The 26,125-nt window shown below is 41.0% G+C and overlaps 1 protein-coding gene across 1 annotated transcript; it reads right to left on the reverse strand.

Annotated features, from left to right (window-relative positions):
* Nucleotides 1–3,696: 3,696 nt before the first annotated feature.
* nxph2a (neurexophilin 2a) lies at nt 3,697–24,699 on the reverse strand. Its single transcript, XM_073473023.1, has 3 exons — nt 24,416–24,699; nt 24,102–24,251; nt 3,697–5,594 (listed from the first exon to the last, which is right to left on the reverse strand). The coding sequence occupies exons 2-3, from the start codon at nt 24,144–24,146 to the stop codon at nt 4,848–4,850; spliced, it is 792 nt and encodes a 263-aa protein (XP_073329124.1). The 5' UTR covers nt 24,147–24,251; nt 24,416–24,699; the 3' UTR covers nt 3,697–4,847.
* Between the last annotated feature and the right edge of the window lie 1,426 nt (nt 24,700–26,125).

Here is a 26,125-nt window from a genome sequence, read left to right on the forward strand (position 1 = left end):
TGAAGGAGCCCGGGTTTATTTTATTTTTGTCTCTAAACTGGGGATTGTTTAAATCAATGTGACAAGAGATTCCGGTTTGAGGACGGGTGATTATTATCTACACTCTTTTTAATGGTCATGTTAATGGATGTGGATGTCAGGCTGCGGTGCTTCTTTTTTTCTCTCTCTTCAGTGGTTTTCTTTTTAAATAGATACGACAACAACACCACCGTGATAATCAAAAGAAATTGTGCTTAAACTGCATTAGCATAGCACCATGTTTAATGGTGAACCTTTTTTACAGTGCATGAAAGAGATTTTCCCTCTTGTTTTATGTGTGAATGCTCGGCGCAAGCTCTAATTAAAGTGAACGCGAGGCCGCTCTGTCCTGCTGGAACACAGACGTCTTCATCAGCAGCTTGCTGATCCTCGTCCGCCCCTCTCAGCACAGATCCTAGGAGAAGACCTGATACCATCTATGCTTTAGGACGCCTCTCCAACCTTTTATCTTCCTCTTTCGCTTTCCTCCACTGACTGTAATGCTTGAAGGAGCCAGTGCCTGCAGTGGCATCGTCAGAATCGAAAATTTATTCTGTCCTTTGGATCGTAGGAAATGAGATTGTTAAAAGAAGCACATGAGGCCAGAACTTTAGACGCTTGAATACAAAACTGGTCTTGGTCAAATTTTTATGTGACAAAACCCTTGTGGCATGAGTCCAAATAACAGCGAGGCTGCAGTAGAGTGCAAACTGACACCACCCTTTCCACCATGAATTGAGACACAACAGTAACAGTAATCTGTGACGCTCAGTACATCCCAGGAGGTGTTTTATAATGAATTCAAAGATGCTTTTTTAACTGCTGTGCTTTCCTCAGACTCATCCAATTAGGACGTACTGTAGTTTCCTTTGTTTCCTTGGATGCATTTTGAGAAAACCAGTAAAGGATCAGCAGCTTGTCAAATCCAGCTCTGGAGTGCATCTGTAGCAAGAGGAAGCATTTTTATGGACTGAGCTTTTGCAGAGAGAGTTGATACACGTGTTCAAGTGCAACATGTTTAGTTGCTGTTACACTCGGGGGAGAAAACTATTTAAATTTTCAAATTTAAATAGTATTTGTTTCCACATGTAGAAATTCAAATCCACTTGTGAAAAATGTAATATTAAAAAAAGCCAGTCACTTGTCCAGTTCACACGTGATATTTTATTTTCTTGTCAATTATTGTTTTGGCCTTTTCTTGGATTTATTAGACCAGACAGCATAGAGAGATGACAGGAAATTGGATGAGAGAGAGGGGGATGACATGCCACACAGGGCCACAGGTTGGAATCAAACCCTTGGCGGCTGCATCGAAGACGGTCTCTGCACACGAGCCACCTTCATATTAAAGTTTTAATTGAATTTTCAAAATTGCCAATCACATCTAAAAATGTGGAATTTGCACATAAAGAGGCAAATTCATGTGATTTCTCGTGCCATGTTTTGTCTCCATGTGAAATATGAATCCACGTGAATAAAAAAGTCAATCAAGTACTACCGTATGCAATTCACACGTGAACATGTACGTTTCATGGAGCTTTTCATTCATATATGTCCAGTTCAAATGTGACGTTTTATTTTTCCATTAAAATTTTTTAGTTCACATGTGAATCAACCAATCACATGTAAAACTGAATTCACATGTGAAGAAGCAAATGTGCCATGTTTTGTTTTAATGTGGAAATTTAAAAAAATCCCGTCACATGAATTTTTTGTAATTTACATGTGAAAATTTTCATTTATATGTGAGAAAAACACCAGTCACTTGGGAAAACGTCCTGTTCACATGTGACATATGTGCAAATAAAAGTTTTAGTTCACATGGCATGTAAAAAATGTGGAATTCACGAAATTTTAATCCACATATGACAAATAGCCAATATATATATTGAATATATGTAATTACACGTGAACATTTAAATTTCACATGTAAAAATGTTTTCATATGTGAGAAGCACCGATCGCTGGTGGAAACATCCAGTTCACATGTGACATATTTTAGAGTAAAATTTTTTGTTTGCGTCGCATGTAAAAAAAATTTGAAATCGCATGTGAAGAAACACATTTCATATGATTAAATCTGATGTTTTGTTTTCATTGTTAACCCATATGTGAGAGTGTCTTCTTAAAATGCTAATTTAATTTAATTCAATCGCTAGAAATGACCTGTTCACATGTGACATTTTGGTAACGGCTGTAAAATATATATGTCAGGTCACATGGTTTTAATGGTACTGAACACCTGAAATGAACAAGAGGTCAATGTAAATGTATATAAAAATCCACCTCCATTATATAACTGGTGTTAACTGTCAGATGAGTGTGTAACATGGGCAATTAACTAACAAATTGAGAGCTTTAATAATTTGAGTGTCTAATAATATCACCGCTGGCAATCCTGAAAAGTGAAATGTACAGTATGTTAACATTCCTCTTAGTCTTCTGAGCGTTTGGAAGTGTGCAGCAGGAGAGCCTGGTGTGACTTGATGCCTAAGGAGTGGGTGCCTCACCCTGATCAGATAAGAGTAATGGAAGCGAATGAAAAGACCCCTGTCCCTGATGGCCACAGCAAAATGGATGTGCTCCCTGAGGTGTACCTCTGGTATCATCCACGCCTGTGGACACAGATTTATTGCCCATTAAAAAGCTACACTGAAATGTACCTCTTAAAATGGTGTGTTTATCCTGTTGAGGAGTCCTTGTAGGAATGAAACGAGACAACTGTGAGCACCGACAGACTGGGGCTGAGTCAGTGTGACAATATGCTGTGAGCCAAGTTCAAATAAGGTTTTAATGCCATAAAAACCTAATTGATCTTTACAACTTCATCTTAACAAAATCAACCCCCGGATGAAATCAAGTATTCCAAAATGAACATTTTTTTTACTTACACTATACACACAGCAGTGCTCTTAGTTCCTATTTTACAGAGGAAACTGTTTTAAACGAGATTAAGCAAGCAGGAAATCAAATCGAGTACAATCTGCAAGGGTTACAAAAATGGAAATCAAAGCAATCTATAACTATAAGCAATAAATATGACATCTACATCATCTACATGATTGCGCTTAACAAACACCAAAAATAAGGAACAGCATACTTATTGATATATTTCTCTGGAAAAATTAGAATGAGTTGACATTGTTTACTCTGAAGCCATAAGTAAACACATTTAGTTTTAGAGTTACATGTTAATACACAGCATTTGCACAAAGGAGTAGAACTAAAACATCAACATAGACCAAGTCGGATCATTTAGTGATTTCCTTATCGTACACCTCTCCTCATGTGTGTGATGTGACATTTACAGCTGACAGGGAAAAGACATCAGATACAGCAAATAAAGGAACACTGACTGAAAAAATTGCCATGTGATAAGTCGGCAGCGACATGCCTTTAGCCTAAAAACCCTGGATATACGCAATCAACAATGTTAATGTGTTGATGGTTTTTTTCAACAGAACCTTTTAGTAAAACCATGTGAGTGATTTCAAAGTCAAAGCACATTACACCATTTACAACAAGACTGGATGTTATCCACTTTAACACAAAAGTCAGTCAACGTAAGCCTGCTGTACAATCGGGAAATGTCTGACAATTTCAAATTTAGTCCCACTGCCAATTAAAATTCCAGACGGATTCTCTACTTTTGCCTCTTCTCTTTTTTATTTTTTTCCTCTTGGCTTTTGGTTTCTCCACTCTTGGTCTTAGGTAAATGAAATTTCCCAGGCTAATTAAAGCCTATTAAAGACAGGTAATGTCAGGGCTGGTGGCAGGACCATGACAAAGTGCTGATAATTGTCTGCCAGACTCACTAAATCCACCTGTCCTGCAATTATCGCTTTCCCCCTGCCTCTCCTGACACATTAATCCACTGTGGGGCCCCTGTTCAGCAGGCTGGTGCCTCAAAATGCATCCTGCAAACACAGATGTTGGATTTCAGGCTAGTTTAGCACACACATGGCTTATGATTGCAGCAGGAAACCAACACATTTTAAGGAGCAGCCAGGTTATACATGGATGGGTGCTTACATACTCATGTGTATTGATTTATGATTACGCTCTGGATTAGAAGTGTCGGATCAATTTCTTTTGTCACGGGAGCACAATCAATTCACTCCCTATAAGAGGTAAAAGATAGATTGTAAGGCCATATTAATTATTCAGAGCTACCTGGAAAAAAAAAAAACCCATTGATCAAACTAATCTATTAGACACTGTCCTGCCCGTGTTCTGTTAACAGGTACAAATGGATGTTGGCTCTACTCTGAAGGCAATGAACAGATCATTTTGACTAATCAGTCAAAATGTGGTGATGTGTCAAATGTGAAATATCTAATTTTATGCCCTGTTGAATAACAATTCAAACGTCTTGGTGGTGTAATAATTAATTCGAAGTCGTGTCGTATTTCATCCCGTAACCGGCCGAGGTGAGGAAATTGTTAGCATCAGTGCAGCACTGGCACAGAAGTCAGTGCGCACTTCCAACTGGGAGGCTGCTTGCCTGCGGTCTAGCCTTGAAGGAAACATCTGGACAACATGCTAATTATACCGGTGATTTACGGAGAACATGTGCTGTTGTGATGGGGAGGAGTCACCCAGGGTTGGTAGCTAGCTCGGAATCCCAAATCAACCCCTAAAACCGGAGTCCCTGGACACCTAACCACCTCAAGATCTGTATATACAAAAGTTTTGTAACAATGCACCGTTATATGTCGCACTTCCTGCAACATGTCTCACATATTTAGGTATTTCGGGACAAGGAGCTTAGAGGTTGACATTTACATTAAGATCAAACAAAAGGTTGATGCGCACTAACAACGGCTAGATCATCCTGTGGAGGAGTAAGGTGTGTCACTATGGTAGTTGTAGTCAGGACATACCTTCTGCACCAGTTTATAGTCTACACTGTAAAAGGCTATATAGATGCATATGACTTTGAAGGGTTTCGAGCACAGCCAGGACACGTGGCTCTGCGTCTGCTCCTGATAGCACACCTTGGATGGGTCGAAGTTGCACAGCGCAGTCTTCTTGTTGCGGTCCGTCTTCTCGTACTCAATGCGACAGTTGAATGATTTGGTGTCTTTGGTCTCCAGCGTGGACTGCTGGGCGATCTCAAACTCCACCACCTTGGAGGGCGGCACCAGGCTCACTGACACGTTCCCCAGGCCCGTGGAGTTGTGGCGGAAGTAAACGCTAAAGGTGCCGTTCCCGTGGTCCACAATCTTCCCCGTGATGAGCAGGTTGAGTTTGACAGTCTTGATGTTGGAGTGGAAGTCCCCCCAACCGAACATCTTTTTGAACTTGCCAGTCTTGACGATGGGCCTGCGTTTAGTTCTGGCCTGTGCACCCTGAACATCTGTCTGGTTAGATAACCAGTCCCAGAAGTCCTCCATGTTCTGTAAATATGTAATTTCCCTCATGTTGCTCTTGAACCCGGGGGAGCCCCTGGCAAACAAACGCAGAGGGTTGAGGATCCGTGGACTGGCCCCCGTGGGAGAAATCTTCTGTTCATGCTCACTGTTGGCCCATTCGATGAGCTCCGTGGCTCCTCCATGCACTTTCCTGCATGTGACCTTCAGAGAGAGCAGAGCAAAGGTAGACAGAAAAACAACATTAAATGACAGAAAACCTTCTTGAAATTTAAATCTGCTGTATTTTGTTGCTGATTAATAAGATAATATTTTAGACGATGTTTTTAAACATTTTGAGAGTCTCTGGTTGGTCTTTCCGAGACAATGGTGCGTTGAATGTATCTAGTATGTACAAAACAGCTAAATGTAGTCTTTCACAGACCAGACATAACAGAAATTCCAAGTAAATTCAGCAGTGATTGAAAACATATCTCTGGTGATTGCAGGGCAAAGAAAATGTCACAGCAGCTCTAAGGATGAAAAACAGCTCTGAAGACGGAAGGGAAACATTTCTGACTGGAATCAGACTGAGTGTGTGATTGATGATGAGCATGTCACATATTATGGAAAACACAAAAAGTTCGAGACAGCCACTTGATTCCTTGGCACAATACGAATGTATTACAGGAATCAAGTTGCAGCCACAACAAAAAACAGCATTCAACTGCTTCATCAAAATAAGTACCAATGCTTGTAATTGCTAATACCAGGAATGCTCATATACAACTATATATATGCATACAAGTCATTTCAAATGGAAAATAAATGTGAATGTTATCTTCCTCCTGAAGTCAAAGGAATAGTTTGACATTTTGGGAGTTAGATGAAAAGGTTAATAATCGCGTCTGTGTGGTAAATATACGGCTGGCTAGCTTAACTTAGCACAAAGACCACATGCAAGAGGAAAAGCTAGCTCGGCCTCAAAAGCTCAATATTTACGTTGCGTCTCGTTCTCTTGCTTCTGGTCCTCGTGCTCAGTTAAACTAGTCAGGTCTGCAATCTTTATGCTAAGCTAAGCTAGGCTAAGCTAACTACCATGAAATGACGGGTATTGATCTCTCGGTATTAACTCTCAGCAAGAAAACAAGATCATATCCCGAAGTGTCACATTTTAAATCTCAAATTTGTAGCGTCAGACTTTCACAAGCTTAACAATTTATAAAATATTTTCAACTACTAACATTTAAACAACATTTGAACTGATTTCGCTACAACAAAATGGGCCTCACTTCAGTTTTGGAGCATCTGACTTTATTAAAATGTACAGATTTGTAATCAAAGGGCCTGTTTTCTCTAAAGTCAGCAGAGTATCCTGTTTATACAATGTGAAGGATGCTCTTGAGTGTGTGGTGGCTGAGGATGCAGTACAGAGTATGAATGGTATTGCCTGGGCATTCCTTCACAGCAACCAGGATGAAAGAGAAAGGGGGGTGAGCTTGGTCAAAGGAGTTTGAATAAAAGGGACATTTCACTGCAAAATCAAAAATACATCTAGACGCATACCTAGATCGTTTTGGTGAGAGCTAAATAAGTTTGAAAAACTCAACAGAAACGTCTCTTTTACAGAAATCATGACCTGGTTACTGATGATGATCCACAGACAGCAGTTTCATGTAGGAACTAGTTTCTTTCAACGAAAAAACACCCACTAACCGTATCACCATGCAGACGGAAATGTGCATCTACTCATGGATAAAAGACGAGCTAACGTTAAAGCTCAGCCGAAGAGGACGCCTTTCATGTTTACATCTTGAAGATGCACATTTCCTTCTGCATGATAAAGGCGGGTGTAGTTTGAAAGAAAGAAAACTGTTCCTGCATGAAACTGCTTAGGATATCTTGAGTTTTTTCGCTTTGAGCACCACAAGCCATCTAGTGTGATTAAATCTTAGAAAAGGCGGACATCTCTGCGGACAAAATATCTCCCAAACTCAAAAAAAATCTCGATGGATAAAAAGCACTTCAGGTAAGAGGAAAAATATGTATTTCTGAGTTTGAGGTTAACTGTCCCTTTAGTTAAAAACATGTTTTGACAGTCTAACCCCAAACTACTGTTTATGTATCTGTAGTTCCAGCAGTTAAGCACACTAAAATGGAAATAAAGTCATTTTATTAAGTGAATCACTGAGCAACTGTGACCCTTAATAGCAAAGTAAAAAGTACATTAACTGGCAAAGTAATGAAACTATTTACAGACTCTTATAGCACCAAAGATGGTTTAAAAACAAGAACTGCCCAACGCAGTAGAAGGGAATCCACTTGGATGCACTGATGAACTCCGACTGGGCCCAAATGTGCATAAAGCTTCTCACATTTTCGGACGACTTGTCGGCCAACGTGACAATGAAAATCCTCTGGACTTAACGTGTGAGCTGGCCTCCCATCAGCGGTGCTATTCTTAGATTCCCCGTGCACATGAACTTTAGCTTGTGATGGTTCCCAACAATAAAACAGGCTTCTACGGTAGTGTTGTGAAGAGTGTGCTAAGTGCTAATCCAGCCGCAGCAATGAACTGTGATCCCTGCTTGTGCCTCAAAGCCTTTTAGCTTCAGGAGCGATTCCTGGGCCACTTCAGATAAAGCTTTAATAATTCACGGCAATAAGCTTAGCTAGTTTTATTAGTAATTAGTAGTGCCGGCTTTCCTCGGGCCCGGTTGTAGGGATCACTGAGAGAAGCAGATGTTGAAAGCACCGAGCAGCGGCTGTTTGAATTCTCACTGAGCTGCTGTGCACTACTTCCAGACTAATTATAATTTTGCTGTAAGCCTAACTGAGGCACATGTGTACAAAGCTAACAAACTAGGTCTGCCACAATTTGTTTTGTCACACTCACAGTCCTATAAAGTTCTGCATACATCCAGAGCTTTACTTTACAGGCAGTAGTAACACCTTAATGTAGCGAGCGGTGCATAATGGCTATCTGGATATGTAATGTGAAATCAATGCGTCTCCCACGGACAGCGAGCCCGGCCCATCTATCAGCACTTAATTAAGACAGTTGCTCCCTGTAAACACGGATGAATGGGGCAACACTGTAATAATGCACCTCCATGTCGCTCATCACATCCACAGTCGTTTAATCAACCCATTCCAGCGGCAGTATCCCCTCACTGATATCGCCACTTAGTAATACCTCATACGAGCTACGCTGTTAATTTGATTTGACTCTTACAACATCACAATAACGAGGCGATGCCGAACATAAAATCTGCGGGGCCGCCGGCTCCCAACAGGAACATTTCTTCACCGCTGTGAACAAAGAGGACGTGGCACTCGTCTTCCCCACCAGCCCGGGCTGTTACATCCGTTACACATTAGGTGTCATGCTGCGCCGCTTCAGAGGTGAAACCAAATTTTGTCTTTCAGTGTAAATCTCAGGTGAGCTTTGTATAGGATGATTATAATGGAAATAAGAGAGGAGTTTAAGTATGATGAGCAACTGGGGAAATTGCTGTGACAACAAGGGGATCAGCAGAGGGATATCTAATACTTAAAATGCCCCGAGAGAGATGAAGCACTGGGAACTTGAAAGCTTGCACTGACACATAGGCTCTGGTTTCTTTCTCTCTCTCTCTCTCTGTCTCCCAGCACACACACACACACACACACACACACACACACACACACACACACACCAACACACCTCGTTCATTTAGGCGGAAGTGCTGTCTCTTAAAAACAGACTAAAGGAATCCGGGTTTTTGTACAACAAGATGCCGTGGAGAGAAAAAAATAAAAGAGGCAAGGTCTGATGAAGGAGAATCTACAAAAGCTTAATTAAGATTTCTTAATCGGTGCTGCTGTGCTAGAGGCATTTCGGGGCGACTTGAAACAAGACATTATTATGATAATAACTGCAGACTTATGGAGCTGAAAACACCAGACCTCATTTTCAACAGCACTAGGCAAAGTGACTGGTGGCAAACGCCGCAGATATCTGTCTGCGTGTGTGGTTTAGCTTCTTCCTTTTCCTGTAACGTCCCAAACAAAAACACGCAGAGAGGTGCATGAACCTTACACTCACAAGCAGAGGCGTTACATCGGTACACCACAGCAGTCAAAGGTACTTCTGCCTTGTGAAAGAGGACACGTAAGACGGCGGTAAACATAAAGGCGAATGAAGGCCGTCAATACTCTTTTGACGGCTGATATTTCCACTTGTTTGTCAGTATTTTCGAATGTCATGACTCAAAACACAACAGTTTTTTTCCCTCTGAAATAGCATTTAGATTGTTCTCATGCTTTATTAACCCTTCATCATTTAAATACACTGACTGGTAAATTGAGATTTCCTAAACTTATTAATCATCACCATGATTTTGCATCCCCGCTCACAGTAAGAGCGTTGCATAACTGTAATTTACACCTCTGTCATCTCAGGAGCAGAAGGTGACGCACTGTGGTTTTTGCAAATAGGGGAACTTTAAATTAGGGTGCGTGAAATAAGTGTTAATTAAAATGTAATAAAGCCCTTTTAAGTCAATATAAGCTGCTTATTAATGTTATTATGCGTTAATAAGTGTTCATAATAGCATATACACATGTCTAATGTTAGATTATGACACATTTATCAGCATTTATAAGAAAGGTTTTAACAGCTTAAGAATGTTAAGGCCTTTTTGTTGCTTTATTAAGATTAATATGCACTTAATTATGCATTTATTAATAGTTAACGATGCTTTGTGCAGCGCCCCCCTCTGGAATGAGGACTCATGTTGTCAAGGTTAATAAAAAAATGTGATTAAAAAATGACATGTCTTAGCGGTAGAGCACAAAAACACACTTCATTCTTTTTTAATTAAGACCTGCCTCAGTTTGATATTACCATTGCACTGTTTTTATTATGTTGATGTGATAAATGATGCTTTATATCACATTTCCAGAATATCTTTTACACTATACGTTTTCCTGCAGTGTTGAAAGATACTAATCGTGCTAATAATTGTCGTTTTTTGTGAAGGTATGTTTTATACAATGTTGTCTTTTTGACAGCATGTAGCTGCCTTTTATGTGAGAGTGATGAAAAGGAAAAAAGGAGTTGGGGGGGTTGAAAGTAAATATGGTGGACTATTGAGCAAACAAGATTGATAATAAAACGTATTCAGATAAGTAACAAGAACTTGTTATTTACCGAAATACCAAAAATATGTTTGAAGTGATTTAGAAACTGTCAAAATTACATTGTTTGCCTCTCAGAGAGAACAGAAACGGTTATAAAATGTCTCGCTCACACATAGTCGAGTCTTTTATAGCTGAATTCAAAGGATCAATATCAGAAATGATTGTTCTTGTTGTGCATTTAATTAAAAGCATTTAAACAATTTATTGGTCGCTCACTTTTAATCAGATTTTTTTTAAAACAATATTATTTTTTGGGAACATAAATATTGCTCAGAGTGTATGATATGAATCTACCTCATTAATATGTTTGTCCTTATAAAATCTGCATTTTGGAAAGTTCATCCTCCACGACATCTTTAAAGTTCACACACTAGCAGCCTGGTTGTCACTGACATGTTATTTATACTCGAGGCAGGGTTGGGTAAATTACCTATAAATCTCCAGCCTTTTATCTTACTGCACGAGCAATAATTGCACCAGATCTTCTTGTCACAGATGTGTCAAAAGCATTTTTCTGTCTGTGCACCTTGATTGTGTGATTGTTGCTGCAGAAGAGCTCCGTTTATTTTTAAAGTACTTTTACAAACAGCCTGCAATTAAACTACTGTTAATGTTGAATAAAATCTGAGTTCAGCCTTTGAAGTAAAGTCTTTCAGTGAAGTCAAGTAGCGTTTTAATTGCAACTTGCTTTTATTTCTATTTTTTTTTTATAAAGAATATTGCACAAATGTCACAAGCATGGTCCAGTGATCTTTCACTCCATCCTTCGCCACATGTTCTGTATGTTTGATTGAATGTTGCGTCAGTCAATACCATCCAGAGGTATTCTGCGCCACGGGCAAGGCTACGGCGTTGTTTTAAATACTGACGGTGGTGTGAGCAGCAGGGCGCCACACACAGAGTCAGGATGAATCAGCCTCGACATTCATCTGTAATGAGCATTATGGAGCTGGCTGCCTGCTTGTCCCGTGGGTAGACATATCTTTTAGAGGCCTGACATAAAGGTAATTGCCACAGTGACCAGAACTAGCCTCTAGAAAGTTATTAAGAAGCCTGTGACATCTGGCTTCTGGATCATCTGAAGAGATGCCGTTAAAATGCATTTGCAGAAGGCAGACGGCAACATTGTGCTCGTCTGTGATGGGTTCTGGGCCGCGGGCAAGGCTGCAGTGTTGTTTTGATGGCGGCGATGAAGTCTCTCTCAACCTGCCACAGTTGACAGCGTGACCCCCACTCATGGTCTGAGAGCCGTATCTTTTACGTCTCTTTTTCTTATTTGTGGCATCTTCATTATCAACTTCCTGGTATCAGTGAGCTAAAATAATCTGTTTGTGGGTTTTTTTTCCATAGTTGATTCTTTTCCAGCACATAAGGTTGGGATATGCGTCTGGGGAAAATTGGTTTCAGGCATCTTTCTCACAATAAACAAAATGGGCAATTAACCTGCTCATCGGTGCAAGCAGAGCAGTTCCAATGATGCACTCCACTGTTCTTCATGGATTTATCTGTGCAAATTGACCTCACTTTGGTGGTGCAATTCATTTCTCTGCTAATTTTCTGTGTCTGAAGCTCCATTAACTTGATGCACTTCTACGTAGTAAAAATCTGGACATCCTGCGGAAATTACACCGGCTTCACCACCGCCTAACGCAATGCTTTCCCGGCCCTATTGCAACACAACACCTGCCGTATGAGAGCTGCTCAGCCCGCACTGCTGGCATTAGACCGCAGATTGCTGAGGAGCCGGATTGACTGCAGCTCCTTGCTTTTAAGCATCAAACATGACAAGCGGCTCCACTCGCATTAAAACCATTCCCAGCCTGCAATCCCCCTTCCCCGCATCCTTCCCCAGCCATCTTCCTCCTGATGTTGCAGGGCATATCATTTGTAATGATTCACACCCAGAGCCGGTTCCAGGAGAGGAGGCCCTGGAGGCGCTTAGGCAGCGCAGAGCGAGAGTCTACACGCTGCTGAAGAATAGATTGGTGCTCTGATCGCTGGAACAGCCTCACGCTCCAGAGCCATCACTTTTAATCAGAGGCCGTCCAGGGAAACACATGGCAGGTGCTTCAGCACTGTGGTGGATCACAACGGCAAATCCACACCGGGGGCACATTACCAATCACAGCAGGCTACAGTGTGTGCGTGTGTGCATGTAGCATATCTACTCCCCTCCAGTATAATCCTTGAGGCCATTAACACCTGACCTCTGTGAGAATGAGACGGACCACAGCCTCTAATATCTTAACAGTCCTGCTTAAGATATTATAGATCCAATATTCAATTTGTGGCCTCATCATCTACATACCAGGGACAACTTGTGGTGAATATTGAGAGCAGCTAGTATCTAATGCATTACTACATATGAAGCCTTTGGTGAGATGTATTTCTTATAACCTGTTAGGACACTGAACATCATTTTTACAATCGGGGTAATGCATCACAAGTAAGGTGCATGAGTGGAGTAGCAGTAGAGTACTTCTATACGTTACTCAAGTATATACTCAAGTGCTTCTACTTTCACTTCGCTACATTTATAATATCTCCATTACAACTAGGCTGCTTTAAATGCAGGAATTAAGCAAAGGGGGTGAGAGCGTACAAGGAGCACGGAGGTGACGGAACAAAACCCAGAGCAAGTGGCAGCTTCCAGTGGCAATCTGTGTGATCTTAACACCAAAATCTCACGAACAACCTTAAGGCTACATGATGAAGTTCTTGCTGTGCCTCCCAAAACACACTGAGACACTTTTAAAAACTCCTGTGTCCACTGGGAACATGACCTGTGACCTCACGTGTGCGACACGGTTTGTACCATCCTCCACATGAATTCATTTTCCAAAGAAGGAGCACTTCATGCCTGCCTAATATTGTTGACTTGCTCAGATTGCATTTATTTAATCATTATTTCTTTATTTTTGTGCTTCTACCATGGGTGAGTAGGCTACGTAGCTAAATGGTCTCTTCTTTTGTCTGTTTTAAGTGTTAATTTTTGATATTTCCAACTTTGTTGTGCTGTAGATCCCGAGTCGGTGTAACATTAATTTATGCACAATTAACCTAAAGTAATGTCAACATCGATTTTAACTTTAACTTTTATAATTGCAATTAAAGCTGCTGCAATGACCTTTCATTTCTAGTTGATTCTGGCGGCCCCTGTGGACAAAAGCAGTATGAGCACCACTACCTCCTGTGGTTAAGATCTTTATCTGGCTGGCACGCACATTTGTTCTGAAAGCGACTGAAAGACAAATTACAATAATAAAGACAGAAAAAGATATAGAAAGTCCGATCTTCTCCCTGATGGTCTTGATAACTTACTGTATGTAGATCATATGCACACTATAGACTGTACCATATTTAAGGTGCACTATGTCGTTTTGGGGACGAGAAAGATCTTCACTGACTGATTGTTTATATCTAAACAAACTAAATAAAAAAAACTGTCCTCTTTTTCATGACTGAATAAACAAACTGTTCTTAAAGGACAACACAGTTTCATACTGCTTTACTTTGTTTATATGTGGCGGACCCTGCCACCTTTCTAGCTTCAGACAGTGTTCTGGGGACCTTATTTTCCTCTGAGAACAGCTTGTTTATTCAATTATGGAAAAAAAAGAATATTTGTCAGTTTGTATTTTTACCTCATTAATATTGTAAATATTAAAATTCAGAGTTTGAATTTCTTCTCCAAAACTACATTGTGCCCCTTTAAAAACAAAATAAAACATTAAAATAGAAATTAACTTACTCGACTGGTAATTTTCACTTTTACCTGAGTCATTTTTTTGAGGGAGTAATTGTAGACTCACTTGACAATAGATTTTAATCTCTCTACTCCCCACAGTACACAGTACAATGTATATTTGTGGTTGTGTAACAGTCATGCCGACATTTAAAGCTTTAAAAGCTGATCCTGTCGACACCTCTGCACATTTACACCAGACCAGCTTCTCACCGTCTAAACAAGTGTTGATGGCGAGATGAGAGGGAATGGTGAGCTCAAGGGAGAATGGTGCTGATGTTTTCATTAATATGATCACACCAGTATCATTCCTTTATCTCCACATTAACTCGCTTCTACTCTTACTTCTGTTCTTGCTGTTGACAGGTGTGCTGGACAAACCTGCGTCTCATCGTTGTCATGAGCAGTAAAATGTAAGATGTGTGCGAACGTTATCAAGATGTTCTGGGTAGAGGGATTGGAAGGCATCCATTATTAGAGTGACTGATGTTAAAAACTCAAGCTGTTGGCATAAAACTGCTCACAACTTTTGTGTATCAGCACTGAATAATAAATATGCAAATTTGATTTCTTGCCTCACACTGAATGTGCAGTGAAAACTGTGACCAAAACTATTTAGTGGAAGGAAAAGAAGTACTGTGCACACTGTAACTGTGACTGTACAGACTGTGACAATGTGCTGCTGCACCTGGCTGCTTCTGTTACGGCTGCCTTTTTCAATACTGGCCAGTGGTGAGAGCTCCATTCTACCACAGCACGACAAAAGGCAGGAGTGTTCAGGTTCAGTGTTGTAGACAAACACTGATGGCGAAGGAAGGAACATGAAGGCTGCATCAATCAGTCCAACGACACCCAGTCGATGTCCATTCGATACGTATTGTGATTCTTAAGTATGCGATTTAACACATGTTGCAATTTGATGTTAAGATTTTTTGTGATTTGTATTTGCTTTGAAACTGTTCTTTCAAAACTCTGCACTTGACAGCATATAAAAGTGATATATAATACTCTACATACTTTATGAAGTGGTGCATATAGCCAGGGCCGGATCAATCGTATAGATTACACAAGGCAGACTGTATTTTTTGTGAAATATATAATAATATTTGTGATATTAATTTATTTAGTTAGGTGTATATTTTAGCTTACCTATTTATATTTCGGTATTAACACGCAATTATCAAATTATCATTTATAGGAAAAAGTGTGGCATGATACATTTCATGTATTTACATTGTATAATTCATTTTCAATGTGTGTGTAGATATTTAAAAGATAAACTCACATTGACACTAATGCTGTGTATGTTAAATTTTTTTTTATAAATATATAAACATTAAAATAAAGTTTTAGATACTGGATTTTTTGCCTTTTTTGTATTATCTAAATATTCTAAAATAAACGTTAAACATTACTTAATGTGGCCGGTTGATGTTCTTTTCCCTCTTGGTTGGGCCCCCTAATGGCAAGGAGGCCCTATAACACCTGTCCCTAGATCTTACCCAGCATGTAGCTGTTTCTACTCATCAAGCTAGTGCCATAAGAATATTATATAAAATAGAAATTTAAGACATATATCGTATACATGTGTGAGTTTTGATCCTTTCAGGTTGTCGTAGCTGGTCAGATTGAGATAATAATGTGAAGAAGCTATGAGAGCATATGAAGAACTGTACGCCTGCAAGTATGAGCCGACATGTTGTTATATGTTGAGCACATGATGTAAAATGGATCGGTTGTTAAGACACTGGTATCACAGTCACGATGACAATTTCCATTGGCATATTAATGTCAATTCCCATTATATGTTAGCATTAAGCTAACATGCTAAGCGCTTGTAATAAAAAATCCATTCAGTAATGACAGAATCAATTCAGGAATCAAAAGAAAAGGAAGAGAATACTGAGTTGGATCGATTTTTTCCCACCCATGGTTTGAAATGTATTGGGGGTTTTTTTTCAACTGAAACAGATTTTGGCTTCAAGCTAAATCGCATCCGTGTTCCCTGGGGAGGTCAGAATAAAACCAATGCAAAAAGTGAAAGAAAAAGAGCAAACAACACAAAACCACACACAGAAGCAGCTCACAGGTGTCGTGAAGTCAAGACTTTTAGGTCGGTTTTCAAAGTGCTTATAGAGCTGCAGAGTTTGACGTTTCAGACCCAAAGCTGAGAGCCTCTGTCGGCAAGCATCCATTTTGCACAAGTGTCGTTTAGCAAGAGATAGTATCAGCTCTAGAGCTGTTGATGTGAAGCTGCACCTGACCTCTGACCTCTCTTGTGGAGATGTGAACAGACAATAAATGCCGAAAAACAAGAGCACTAATCGCTGCCCACTTCCTTCCTCGAGAAATCATAAATATGAAGTGTACTTGAGTCCTGGTGGAGATTTCAAGTCCCCTTTTATTCTGACAAAATAAAGCTCATGAAGCTATAGTGCATGTATAGCTCAAATACAAAACTAATTATGATAAGGAGTCTGTATTTGCACACATGCAAACTGATCAAAATATGATCTGACTGCTTGTGATGTCACTCGGAGCTGCTCGCATCCTTTGATTAGCATAAATTAGAGCGCGGCAACGATACCCTCCTGTGGCTAGCATAAATCATATGATGAGAGTTAGTGAGTGAGTCATTTCCTCTCCTCCCAGCAGCTCAAACGACAAATCACCTCACCTTCCTTTAGGTGTCGGTAGACTAGATTTGTTTTGGTGTTTGTATGAGACCTCAAATAACGAACAATTACCTCTCCTTCAACTTGGGAGCAGTCAACACAAAATTGTAGCAACGTGCTCCTATGTTCCCTAATCAACAGGACAAATTAAAAAAAACTCTGGATTCTAATGAGTGTCTGTGTCTCTTGCTATAGCATTTCCACCAAGCACTCTCAAAGTATTAGTTGTTCCTTTTTACGCCTGTAAAACAGCAACTAGCCAATGACAACTTCGAGGCTTCGTGTCATCTGCTTCATCTGTTTTCTGTTGGTTAAATAAATGTCACTATTTGTCAGATCGCTTCGCAACAGACGCAACATTTCCATCCATGAATCAGGCATCAAAAGGACTTTCTTGCGAGGAGGCCAGAACATCATTTGTGTAAACCAACCGCGACTTAAAAAAGCAGACCTACAGCCTGATGCAGCAAGCCAGCGCCAACATCACACAGCAGACCTCGTCCTTCTCTTACTGCTTCAATATTAAAGCCAAACTGCTGCTCCGCCCAGGCTGCAGGAAGTGAAAGGTGACAGAAGTAATGCTTACTAGTGTAATTCCTCTAAGCTCTTTTTGTTCGGTCATGATTGTGCTCAACATAAAAAGAAAAAATGTTTTTTCCTTCTGATCGGTTCAGGAAAAGCTGATACCAACGAAAGAGCTTTTATATTAGAGTTGGTGATTAAATGTAAATTAAATCCTGGATTTGACCGCTCACATGCTCCATTCCTTCCCCTCGTAGCGTTCTCATCAGGATGGAAAAGGCAGCACTCAGCATGTGGGACGCTAGAACTGTCAACTACAGCTCAAACTTGTGTCATTACTGAACACTGGTGAACTTATTTTGACATATACAGCCGCTGAGGGAAGTAGGTGAATCATATTAAAGTAGCAAAATGTAAATGCAATCCATGTTGGTAAGAGACAGTCAGTATGAACTCAGGGGAATAGGTATGTTTTTTAAAAAAAAAAGCAAGGGTCATGTTTCACCTGCTAAAATACACCTGCTTATATGACACATAAAAAAGGGAAGGTAACATATTTTTGTTGTCATTTTTTTGTTGTTTATTTACGTCTATGTGCGTACGTTATGAAAAATAGTTAATGCTGACCGAAATAAACTGAACTAGAAATACTCAAATAAAATACAAATACTTTTAAGTTATACCAAAGCACAGGTACTTAGTAAAGGTACTTAATTACATCCCACAGCTTACTAATAATACTTTAAAATAACCATCAGCAATAAATGGTAAATTCATAGTTAATTAAACTTTAGTTGTTTGCAGATGTGTGCAGCTGTTTAAAGCAAGAAAACCAACAAAATCTATCAAATAGTTGTTATAAATCTAAAATTAAGTAATTTAAGCATCAGCAACTATTTTTTTCAGATTAATATTAAGATTAACAAAGACATGTGAATCCACTGCAGAACCATTGTCATCATTACATTTCTCACATTTATTGGTAACAAGGCCCGGGGGGGATGCGTGTGAGTGTGGGAAATTTAAATGAAGCGAAGGTGTCAGGTGTTCACAAAGTGTTAGCAAAGATCCCACTAGGAGAGAAGTGCCTCCAGGTAATCTGGATACTTGTGTTATCTCAGCACCTGCCACATGTGACAGCCGCAAAGCCCTGAACACTTCACTTTTAGGCAGGCGTTACCTTTCAACGCATCATCAGTTTCATAATCCCCTTACATGGTCAAAGCGTCAACTCCTGCGCTGGCTCCTGACACCTGCAACACACCTCCGTGTGTCTGATAGCGGGGGATTCGGGGGGATAATACCACGAAGCGCGGTGGACTCAGTGTAATTATCTTTCTCTTGACCAGTTTTTAACACCGTCTACTCTGTACGACGGTGTAAACATGCTTGTAAAACTCCTCAGCTAATACTTGAGGAGGAATACTTCAGGGTTTCCGGTTTAAGTTTTTTTTCACTTTCATGTCAGGGAGACGTAATCTAAATGTTTCTCTGACTGAGCTCTGTGTGTGTGTGTGTGGATGACAACTTCAATTTTTCTTCCCTTCAAATCCACGCTGCAAATGATACGGGTGTTTTTACTCAAAAAAATGTTTTCGCTCAAACGCACGTCCACTAAATGTGACAGAGCAAATGTTTCTGTTCCAGAAGCAGATTGCGCCGCGGCTGATTTCACAGAAACCGCTCCCTTTGAAGAAGAAACGAGTGTAGGAAAGACGTTGTTTCCTTTCTCTCTGAGTAGCTCTGAAGACAGGTACTTGAAAGAAATATACAAAGACAGAGGGGAGCTGACAGTGCTTTGTTAGGGCTGGAAATGACAAGCAGGAAAGAAAGGCCTCAAAGCCCAGAGGCAGAGGAGGAAATGCAAAAAAACTGAGAATAATCAGAAAGGAGATTTATTGTACTTATTCTAAAGCTGTCACACCTTGCCTTTTACAGGGAAGCAACGCAGTTTTAATTAAAGAGGTCAATCATTTTCCCGAGCTCTGACATGTGGTGTGATTGCCTTCTCCAAAGTGCCAAAGCAGGTGGTAATTAAGAACTTTATACGTCACAGTGTTTGGGAAAACTGAAAGCGTTCAAAGGTGGAAACTTCAGCGTCTGTTCCCACTGGAGTTGTTGTTTCTCGTGAGTTTTCCAACATAAGCGGAGAACTCACGGCTGCACGGCAACAAAACAACTACTGCAATATTTGATTTAATAAACGAAAGAGTGACACCACCGTTCCTGAGATGAAATTCCCCCATCCAGGCAGGATTTAGACAAAACACCCGCCCTATACAGTATGAGCTGATCTCAACCTTTTGTTTTGTTGCAGCAGCAGTGATGAAAAGCGATGCAGGCGGGCGGTAAAAGAGCTGCTAAACAGCCTGGTTGTGCATCAGAGAGTGCTGGATGTTTCTGACCCTGCAGAGCGGTAATGACAATGCTATAAGGTAGCCGAGCCTCCCCGATCTAACGCCGCCTCGGGCTGCACATAGCCCATAAAAATTCATAGCTGCGGACCGACATCAGGAAGCTCAACATCATATTAAATGTAATGTTTCCTGCACCAGAGTCGCCAGAGTGGAGCTGCTCAGAACTTCACTCCTGCTCATAATTGTCCTTACTGATCCATCCTGCAGCAGAGATTATAAATGCAAAGGGCAAATGTGCCGCACCTATCAATCACCCGGACCCTCTTTCTCTTCATTCCAGGACCTTTATCATGGATTTATTGCCAGAACATACACAATTATGATTGATGATTGGGAAAGGAATAGGTTGCGGCAGGACTCATTACAGTCAATACAACCTGTAGTGTCTGCGAGCTGCATTCGAGGGATTTATCCCGCAGAAATGACAACCTCGCCTTCAAGAGGTCCGAGGACTGCAAATGCCACAGCCAGTATTGTTTATGGGGGATTATCTAGTCAAGCCCTCTAGCCAGAAACATTGTGACCCCAATATGAGCAAAGATACACATCGGCACCATGTAAGCTCCAAAATGATTCCTGGAAGGCAGCGCGTGCATGCATACAGGGCCTCTTCACTCTGTCAATCCATGTTTAATCACTTCCTCAGAAAATTTCTACTGGCCTGCCTGCCTGCCTGCCATTTTCTCTCATATTTTTTTTTCTCTCTCTCCCCACCCAATTTCTCTGGTGGGTTTTTGAAGACTTAAGTTCCACTCTTTTCTCTCTCTCTCTCTCTCTCTCTCTCTCTCTCTCTTTCTTACAAGGCAAATCCTGGGAGAGGTTGATGTGAAGACCAGGCAGAGCAGGGATGTGAAGAATATAAACACAATTTTTTTTTTTTTTATTGTCCAGAGGGAGAGGGAGTGGGGGGTGGGGGGTACAGGGGGCTGGGCGGTGGGGTCTGTAAAAGAGACGAGGACCTTATCACAGCCCAGCAGCTCTGTAATTCGCCGCCATGATAAAGTGGCAGCGCGGAAAACCTTACAAGGCTGGCACAATCCAAAGACGGATTAGGTTTTTCTGACATAAGCTTCCTGAAAAACTAATCAATCAGCCCATGCAGTATTATCAGAAGCGTGAGATTAAAGAGCTGCTCCTAATCCCCCCACTGTACATTTTATTACACTTCCCAGTGTTAGTTGCCTTTAAATATACAATAAATAAATAATAAAAACCAAACCTAATTGAGCATGGGGAAGGGGAAAAGGGTTAAAGAGCCCTTAGAGAGGGAATTTATGTAGAATTTGTGTTTTGTTATGAAGACAGGGATAAAACTGTTGTCCTTGCCAGAGCCCCTTTTTGACTTTGAATAGAGCCTCGCTGTCTGGCTCCAGCACTGCAGAAGTGAAGAAAAAACAGCAATATTAGCAGCTAAAACTGAATCAAAATCTGACTTGCTTGTTCTCAAGATTTACAGCCTTCATTGTCGGATGAACAGATAAATAATCGAGCGACCAGACTTTAAAATAAAAAAATAAATAACTGCAGAAATTAATGCTAAATCCTTTGAGGAATGACTTGTAATCCCTTAAATCAGTGCACATCAAAGTTGCAAGGGATGAACTCCCAAGCATGTAGCGGATCCAGAGGACGAGACATGTTTCAGCTTACTAGCAACCGGCTCAGCTTTGTCTCTTTAATGCGTCACACCCTTCTATCAAGATGCTCGCTCCGTCCCTGCTCCGTCCGACCTCCGGGCGACGGCGTTTTGAGGAGGTAGCTATACGTTTAACACCTCCGCTGATCCTCTTGGCGTGGGCCACGTAGATGCTTTGTCATGACATAATATTACCGAAGAGCTCTTACCCTGGCAATAAGATACAAAGGCTTAATAGACTTTGTCAACGTCTTCTCACACTTAATCCCAAGCAGCGATGAGAAAAAAAAGACTTTCCCTGCATGCAATCTGTGGAGCAGAGGCAGGGCAGGACACGCAAGAGGGAGATGGCAAAGAGCAAGGGCTCTCAAGTATGTTTTATCTTCATCTACATTGTTCTGCTGTCATTGCACAGAGGATAACTGCAGCAGATGTCAAGGGGAAGAATGGATTCTCCCAGGATGGCTTTGACCCTCTTATTCGTCCCTGGGGTATGGCACAGATGCTCGGGCTGGGGTTACATTTTCCCCCCCTTTTTGATTCATGTTCAGTCTTCTCTGTGTGAGAGTGCATAAAGACGCCAGAGGGAAGACTGTTTGTTTTTTGGTATCTCGCTTTTGGATGATTTGGCAATAAATGTGTGAGACTAAAGACTGAATTTTTTTTTAAATAATAGGGTCTTGCAATTTAGTCTCGTGTCACCCAAATCACACCTTTACAGTGCCCCCTGAATATTCTGAGGAAAAAAATCAAGACTATCCGCAGCAGAAGAAAGTTTAAGCGCACATTTCACGCTTTGGTATTTAAACATTTTACCCTCGGAAGGTAGGGGAATATTGATAAGGGCCAATATGTCCCCAGTCAGACAGCGGTGGGTCTGCTGGGAGAGAAGCCACTGAGGCATATGAAGAGAGCCTCTCCAGGGAGGCAGCCTGTCTCCCTCTCTCACCCCCCCCTTCTCTCTCCCCTCTCTCTCTCTCAGGAGGCAGAGCTCCCAATAGGCACAAGGCTGATTACAACAGCAGCCAGAGCAGACACTTTGCCGCTGCATCTGCACAGTTCAAGGCTATCTTTAAAGAAGCCCTCTTTGACGATAGCGCAGATGTGAAGAACTTCTTCAATCGCATGGCATTTTCTTTTCAGGTCTGATCACGGCAAGAGTCCGTAAAGCAAGGATGATCGCGATAAAACCCTCACTTTATTCAACTGCCTGTAGAGGACATCAGCAAAAGTGGGAAAAGACCTTTATATTACCCCACAGAGTATGATCTCTGTTTGGACAGCTTATTCGCGCAATAAAAACAGAATTATACTACAGAAAGATTATGTCCAGAAGCTTAAGACAAGCAATCTCTGGTAAATACTAAATATTTCCCCGTGTATTTACAGGGACTTGTGATTTCATCACATTTGGCAACGTATAAAGCAGGAGCAGCGCTGTTGGTTCTACAGATTTCACCTATTGTTCTCTGTTTTTCCTTTTTGTTTTCAACCCTGGCCCTCCATTTCAGTGCAGCAAAGACACTTCACGGGGTGTCGAGGGTTCAACACGGAGGTCAAACCTTTTTCATGCCTGCAAGCGAAATAAATTAAAATGACTGCTAACCTCAGACATTGACACGACACAGCTGAAAGTAAATGAAGAGGCATTGTAATGTTGGTTTTGTTGAGCCAGAAGTGAACAAGCCAGGATAGTTAGGCCATAAAATAACGTATACAAAGTCACCACAGTGGAGAGAAATGACGAATTCTGCCAGCAGGCACGTCAATAAATGGCAAACAGATATTCTTTAACTACATTTACTTCTAAATACTGCAGAGTTGTTAATTATAATATGAGTATTATGCTCACATTAACACTTAATGTAAATGTTCTGCATTATTGTGCAAATAAACAAGCAAACATTTTTTTTCTATATCTAAATGTTTCCTAAGAAAAGTCACAATGCAAATAAGAAAAATAAGTTAATTCAGATGCTATTAGGCAAATTAACTGCACACTATATTACACATTAGCTAATGAGTCACAGTCTATTCTGCAGAATTAAATCAGCTTTTCGTGTGTCTAAAATAGACTTTATAAAGGCAGTAGAAATTAAATATAATACCATATTTGTAGAGGTGAGGAGGTTTCCTTTTTTCTTAATAAAAACTAAACAAAATGTGCATTAAGATGAGGTGTTCCTGGGGTATTTTATTAATAGCCTGCAAGTTCAAATAACACAAAACAAGCTTATCCCCTGTTTAGACTTAAGGAGAGGTTCATGTGTCGGCCAACAAATGTGCTGCTGATGTGCCAAATAAAATGTGATGCCAGGAATTTATTGAATTGTCATTTGGCATTATGTGGTGAGTAATAAATCTGACACTGCATGAACAACACAAACATAAACATTACGTAACACATAGAAAACAGGCTAAATAATGTCTTAAAGTGCCAACAGATATTAAAAAAAATAATAATAATTAAACTTTTCTCTTTAAAGCCTTATTGGCCACACACGTCTTTCTACACATCCAGTCTTTTTGTCATGCAGTCGTCCCACAGCTCACCTGGTGCAGGAGGAACAGGAACAGGAGTGTTTGCAGAGCTCTCATCTTCGCAGACTTCTCGACTTATTCAAAATGAGCGGCGCTTAAATCCTCTCTGGGAGATTTGGAGAGGGACAGACGCACATGCCGCTGAAGCATTGCTGTGATCACCTGCGAGAGAGAGAGAGAGAGAGAGAAAGAGAGAGAGAAGGAGAAAAAAAGAAGTAGAAATAATCAGGACGTTTTAATAATCACTTAAAACCTCTTTGGCACATTTTGGGAGGACCTCGAACCAAATCTTATCTTAAGAAGGAAAATAAAACTTTTTCTCTTACCGTTTTTCAAATGTAATACCTCACTTAGTTGTGTAAGGTGGCTGGTATCATCCTCGGTCAATCCACTTGTCGGGAAAGAGTCCTAAAATCCTCTGAAACGTCTCCGTCTCTCGGGATGCTGAGTGGCTTCTCCCTGAGCAGCTGGGACACTTGGGTTTCTCTGCAAACACGCTGAAGCGGCTGCATGCAGCGGCTCAGTTGAGACAACACTCCTCTAAGTTGCGAATCGAGCCAAACCGAGATAAACTCAAGGCTATATTTCTCCCTAATTAATCCCGAGCGATAATATTAACACGATGACGACGGTAAAGTATCGCCAAGTGTGAGCCCGTATCCCAGTGACAAGGACTGCAGTCTGTCAGACGGCAGCCCGCTCGCTGTGCGCTCTCTTCAGCTCGACTTGGTTTTTAGTGCGCAAAATCCTCCGCTGCGCGTCTGGAGACTCCAAGGTCGGCGCGCATCCGTGCAGAGAGTCAGTCGCACCAGAGATCTGCGTCTGAAGTCTCACTCTCTCCGTCTGGGAGACAAGTAAGAGGCTCGATGTCACTGATATCAGGTTTTGTTCAGCGACACTTCCACGGGTTTTTTTTTTTTTTTTTTAACCCTTCACACGTTTTAAAAACTGGCAGTTCTCACTGTTTCGTGGTGGAAGTGACGGGTGGATGATGGGGCATATGAATCCAGTCACATTACACCAAACGTCGCCACGGCTGCTCTGCATCATGTGAGCTCATCTTAAAAGGTGTGCAGAACGCAAACAAACACGTTTTTTATTGTTTCATTATACACACACACACACACACACACACACACACACACACACACACAAAATGACTTCTAACTTGTAAACACAATTATATCACATGGCTGTTTGAATCGTGCCAGTGAAAAGAGGAGAATCTCAGCGGTGAGTGATCTTCATTCATCTGAAAAACAGGCTGACTCAGCAGTCCTGACCACAGAGTCCAGACAGCCAAAGGTCAAACTGATGGCTGCACACAGGCAGCAACATTTTTTCTTCTGTGGACAAGACTGCAATTTAGGGATCCGTGTGAGTTTGGCTCCACCATGTGGTCACAGACAAACATGTCACTTGGCACTTTTCTCTGAGCCAGCAAGATTTTAAAAACCATGTAACCAAAGAGAACAATTGCTTATCCCTCAACTGGGCTTTGTATAATGTATCTGTGGGTGATTTGTGCTTAATTGTATAATCACTGTAACTTTGTAACAGTTGGCGCTTCCTTGTGACCTGTAATTTAATAAAAAAAGACGCCATACCCGGTTATCAAGTTTGCAAAATAATGCCAAAATGAACCAAAACTATGGCAGTCTGGAAGCCATAATGAACAAAAAAAGATGGAGGAAGTCTGGGCCAGCCAGCAGTGGGCTGTAGGACCCAGAACTTCCCTCTCTAAACTAAGAGAAGACACCACAAACTAAACTAAACAAACAAAGCCACAAATACTGGACAACCAGACCTCCACCCTCAAAAAAAAAAAAAACAACAACTGAGGACAAAAACAGATAATCTAAAACAGTCAGGACTGGCTGGCCTGTGGAGGAAAAGAGCTCCTTCTCCTCTAACCTCCCTTAAAAATGTGGCAGGGCTAGTTCCCTGATGAGCAGCACCTGAGAGAAGGGAAGGAGAGCAGAGGAGGACAAAACACAGAAGGGGGGAATGCGTATCTTGGCCAGGTCTCCCTCGAA

The sequence above is a fragment of the Pagrus major genome, chromosome 9, assembly GCF_040436345.1.
Source record: "Pagrus major chromosome 9, Pma_NU_1.0".
NCBI classification, from domain to species: Eukaryota; Metazoa; Chordata; class Actinopteri; order Spariformes; family Sparidae; genus Pagrus; species Pagrus major.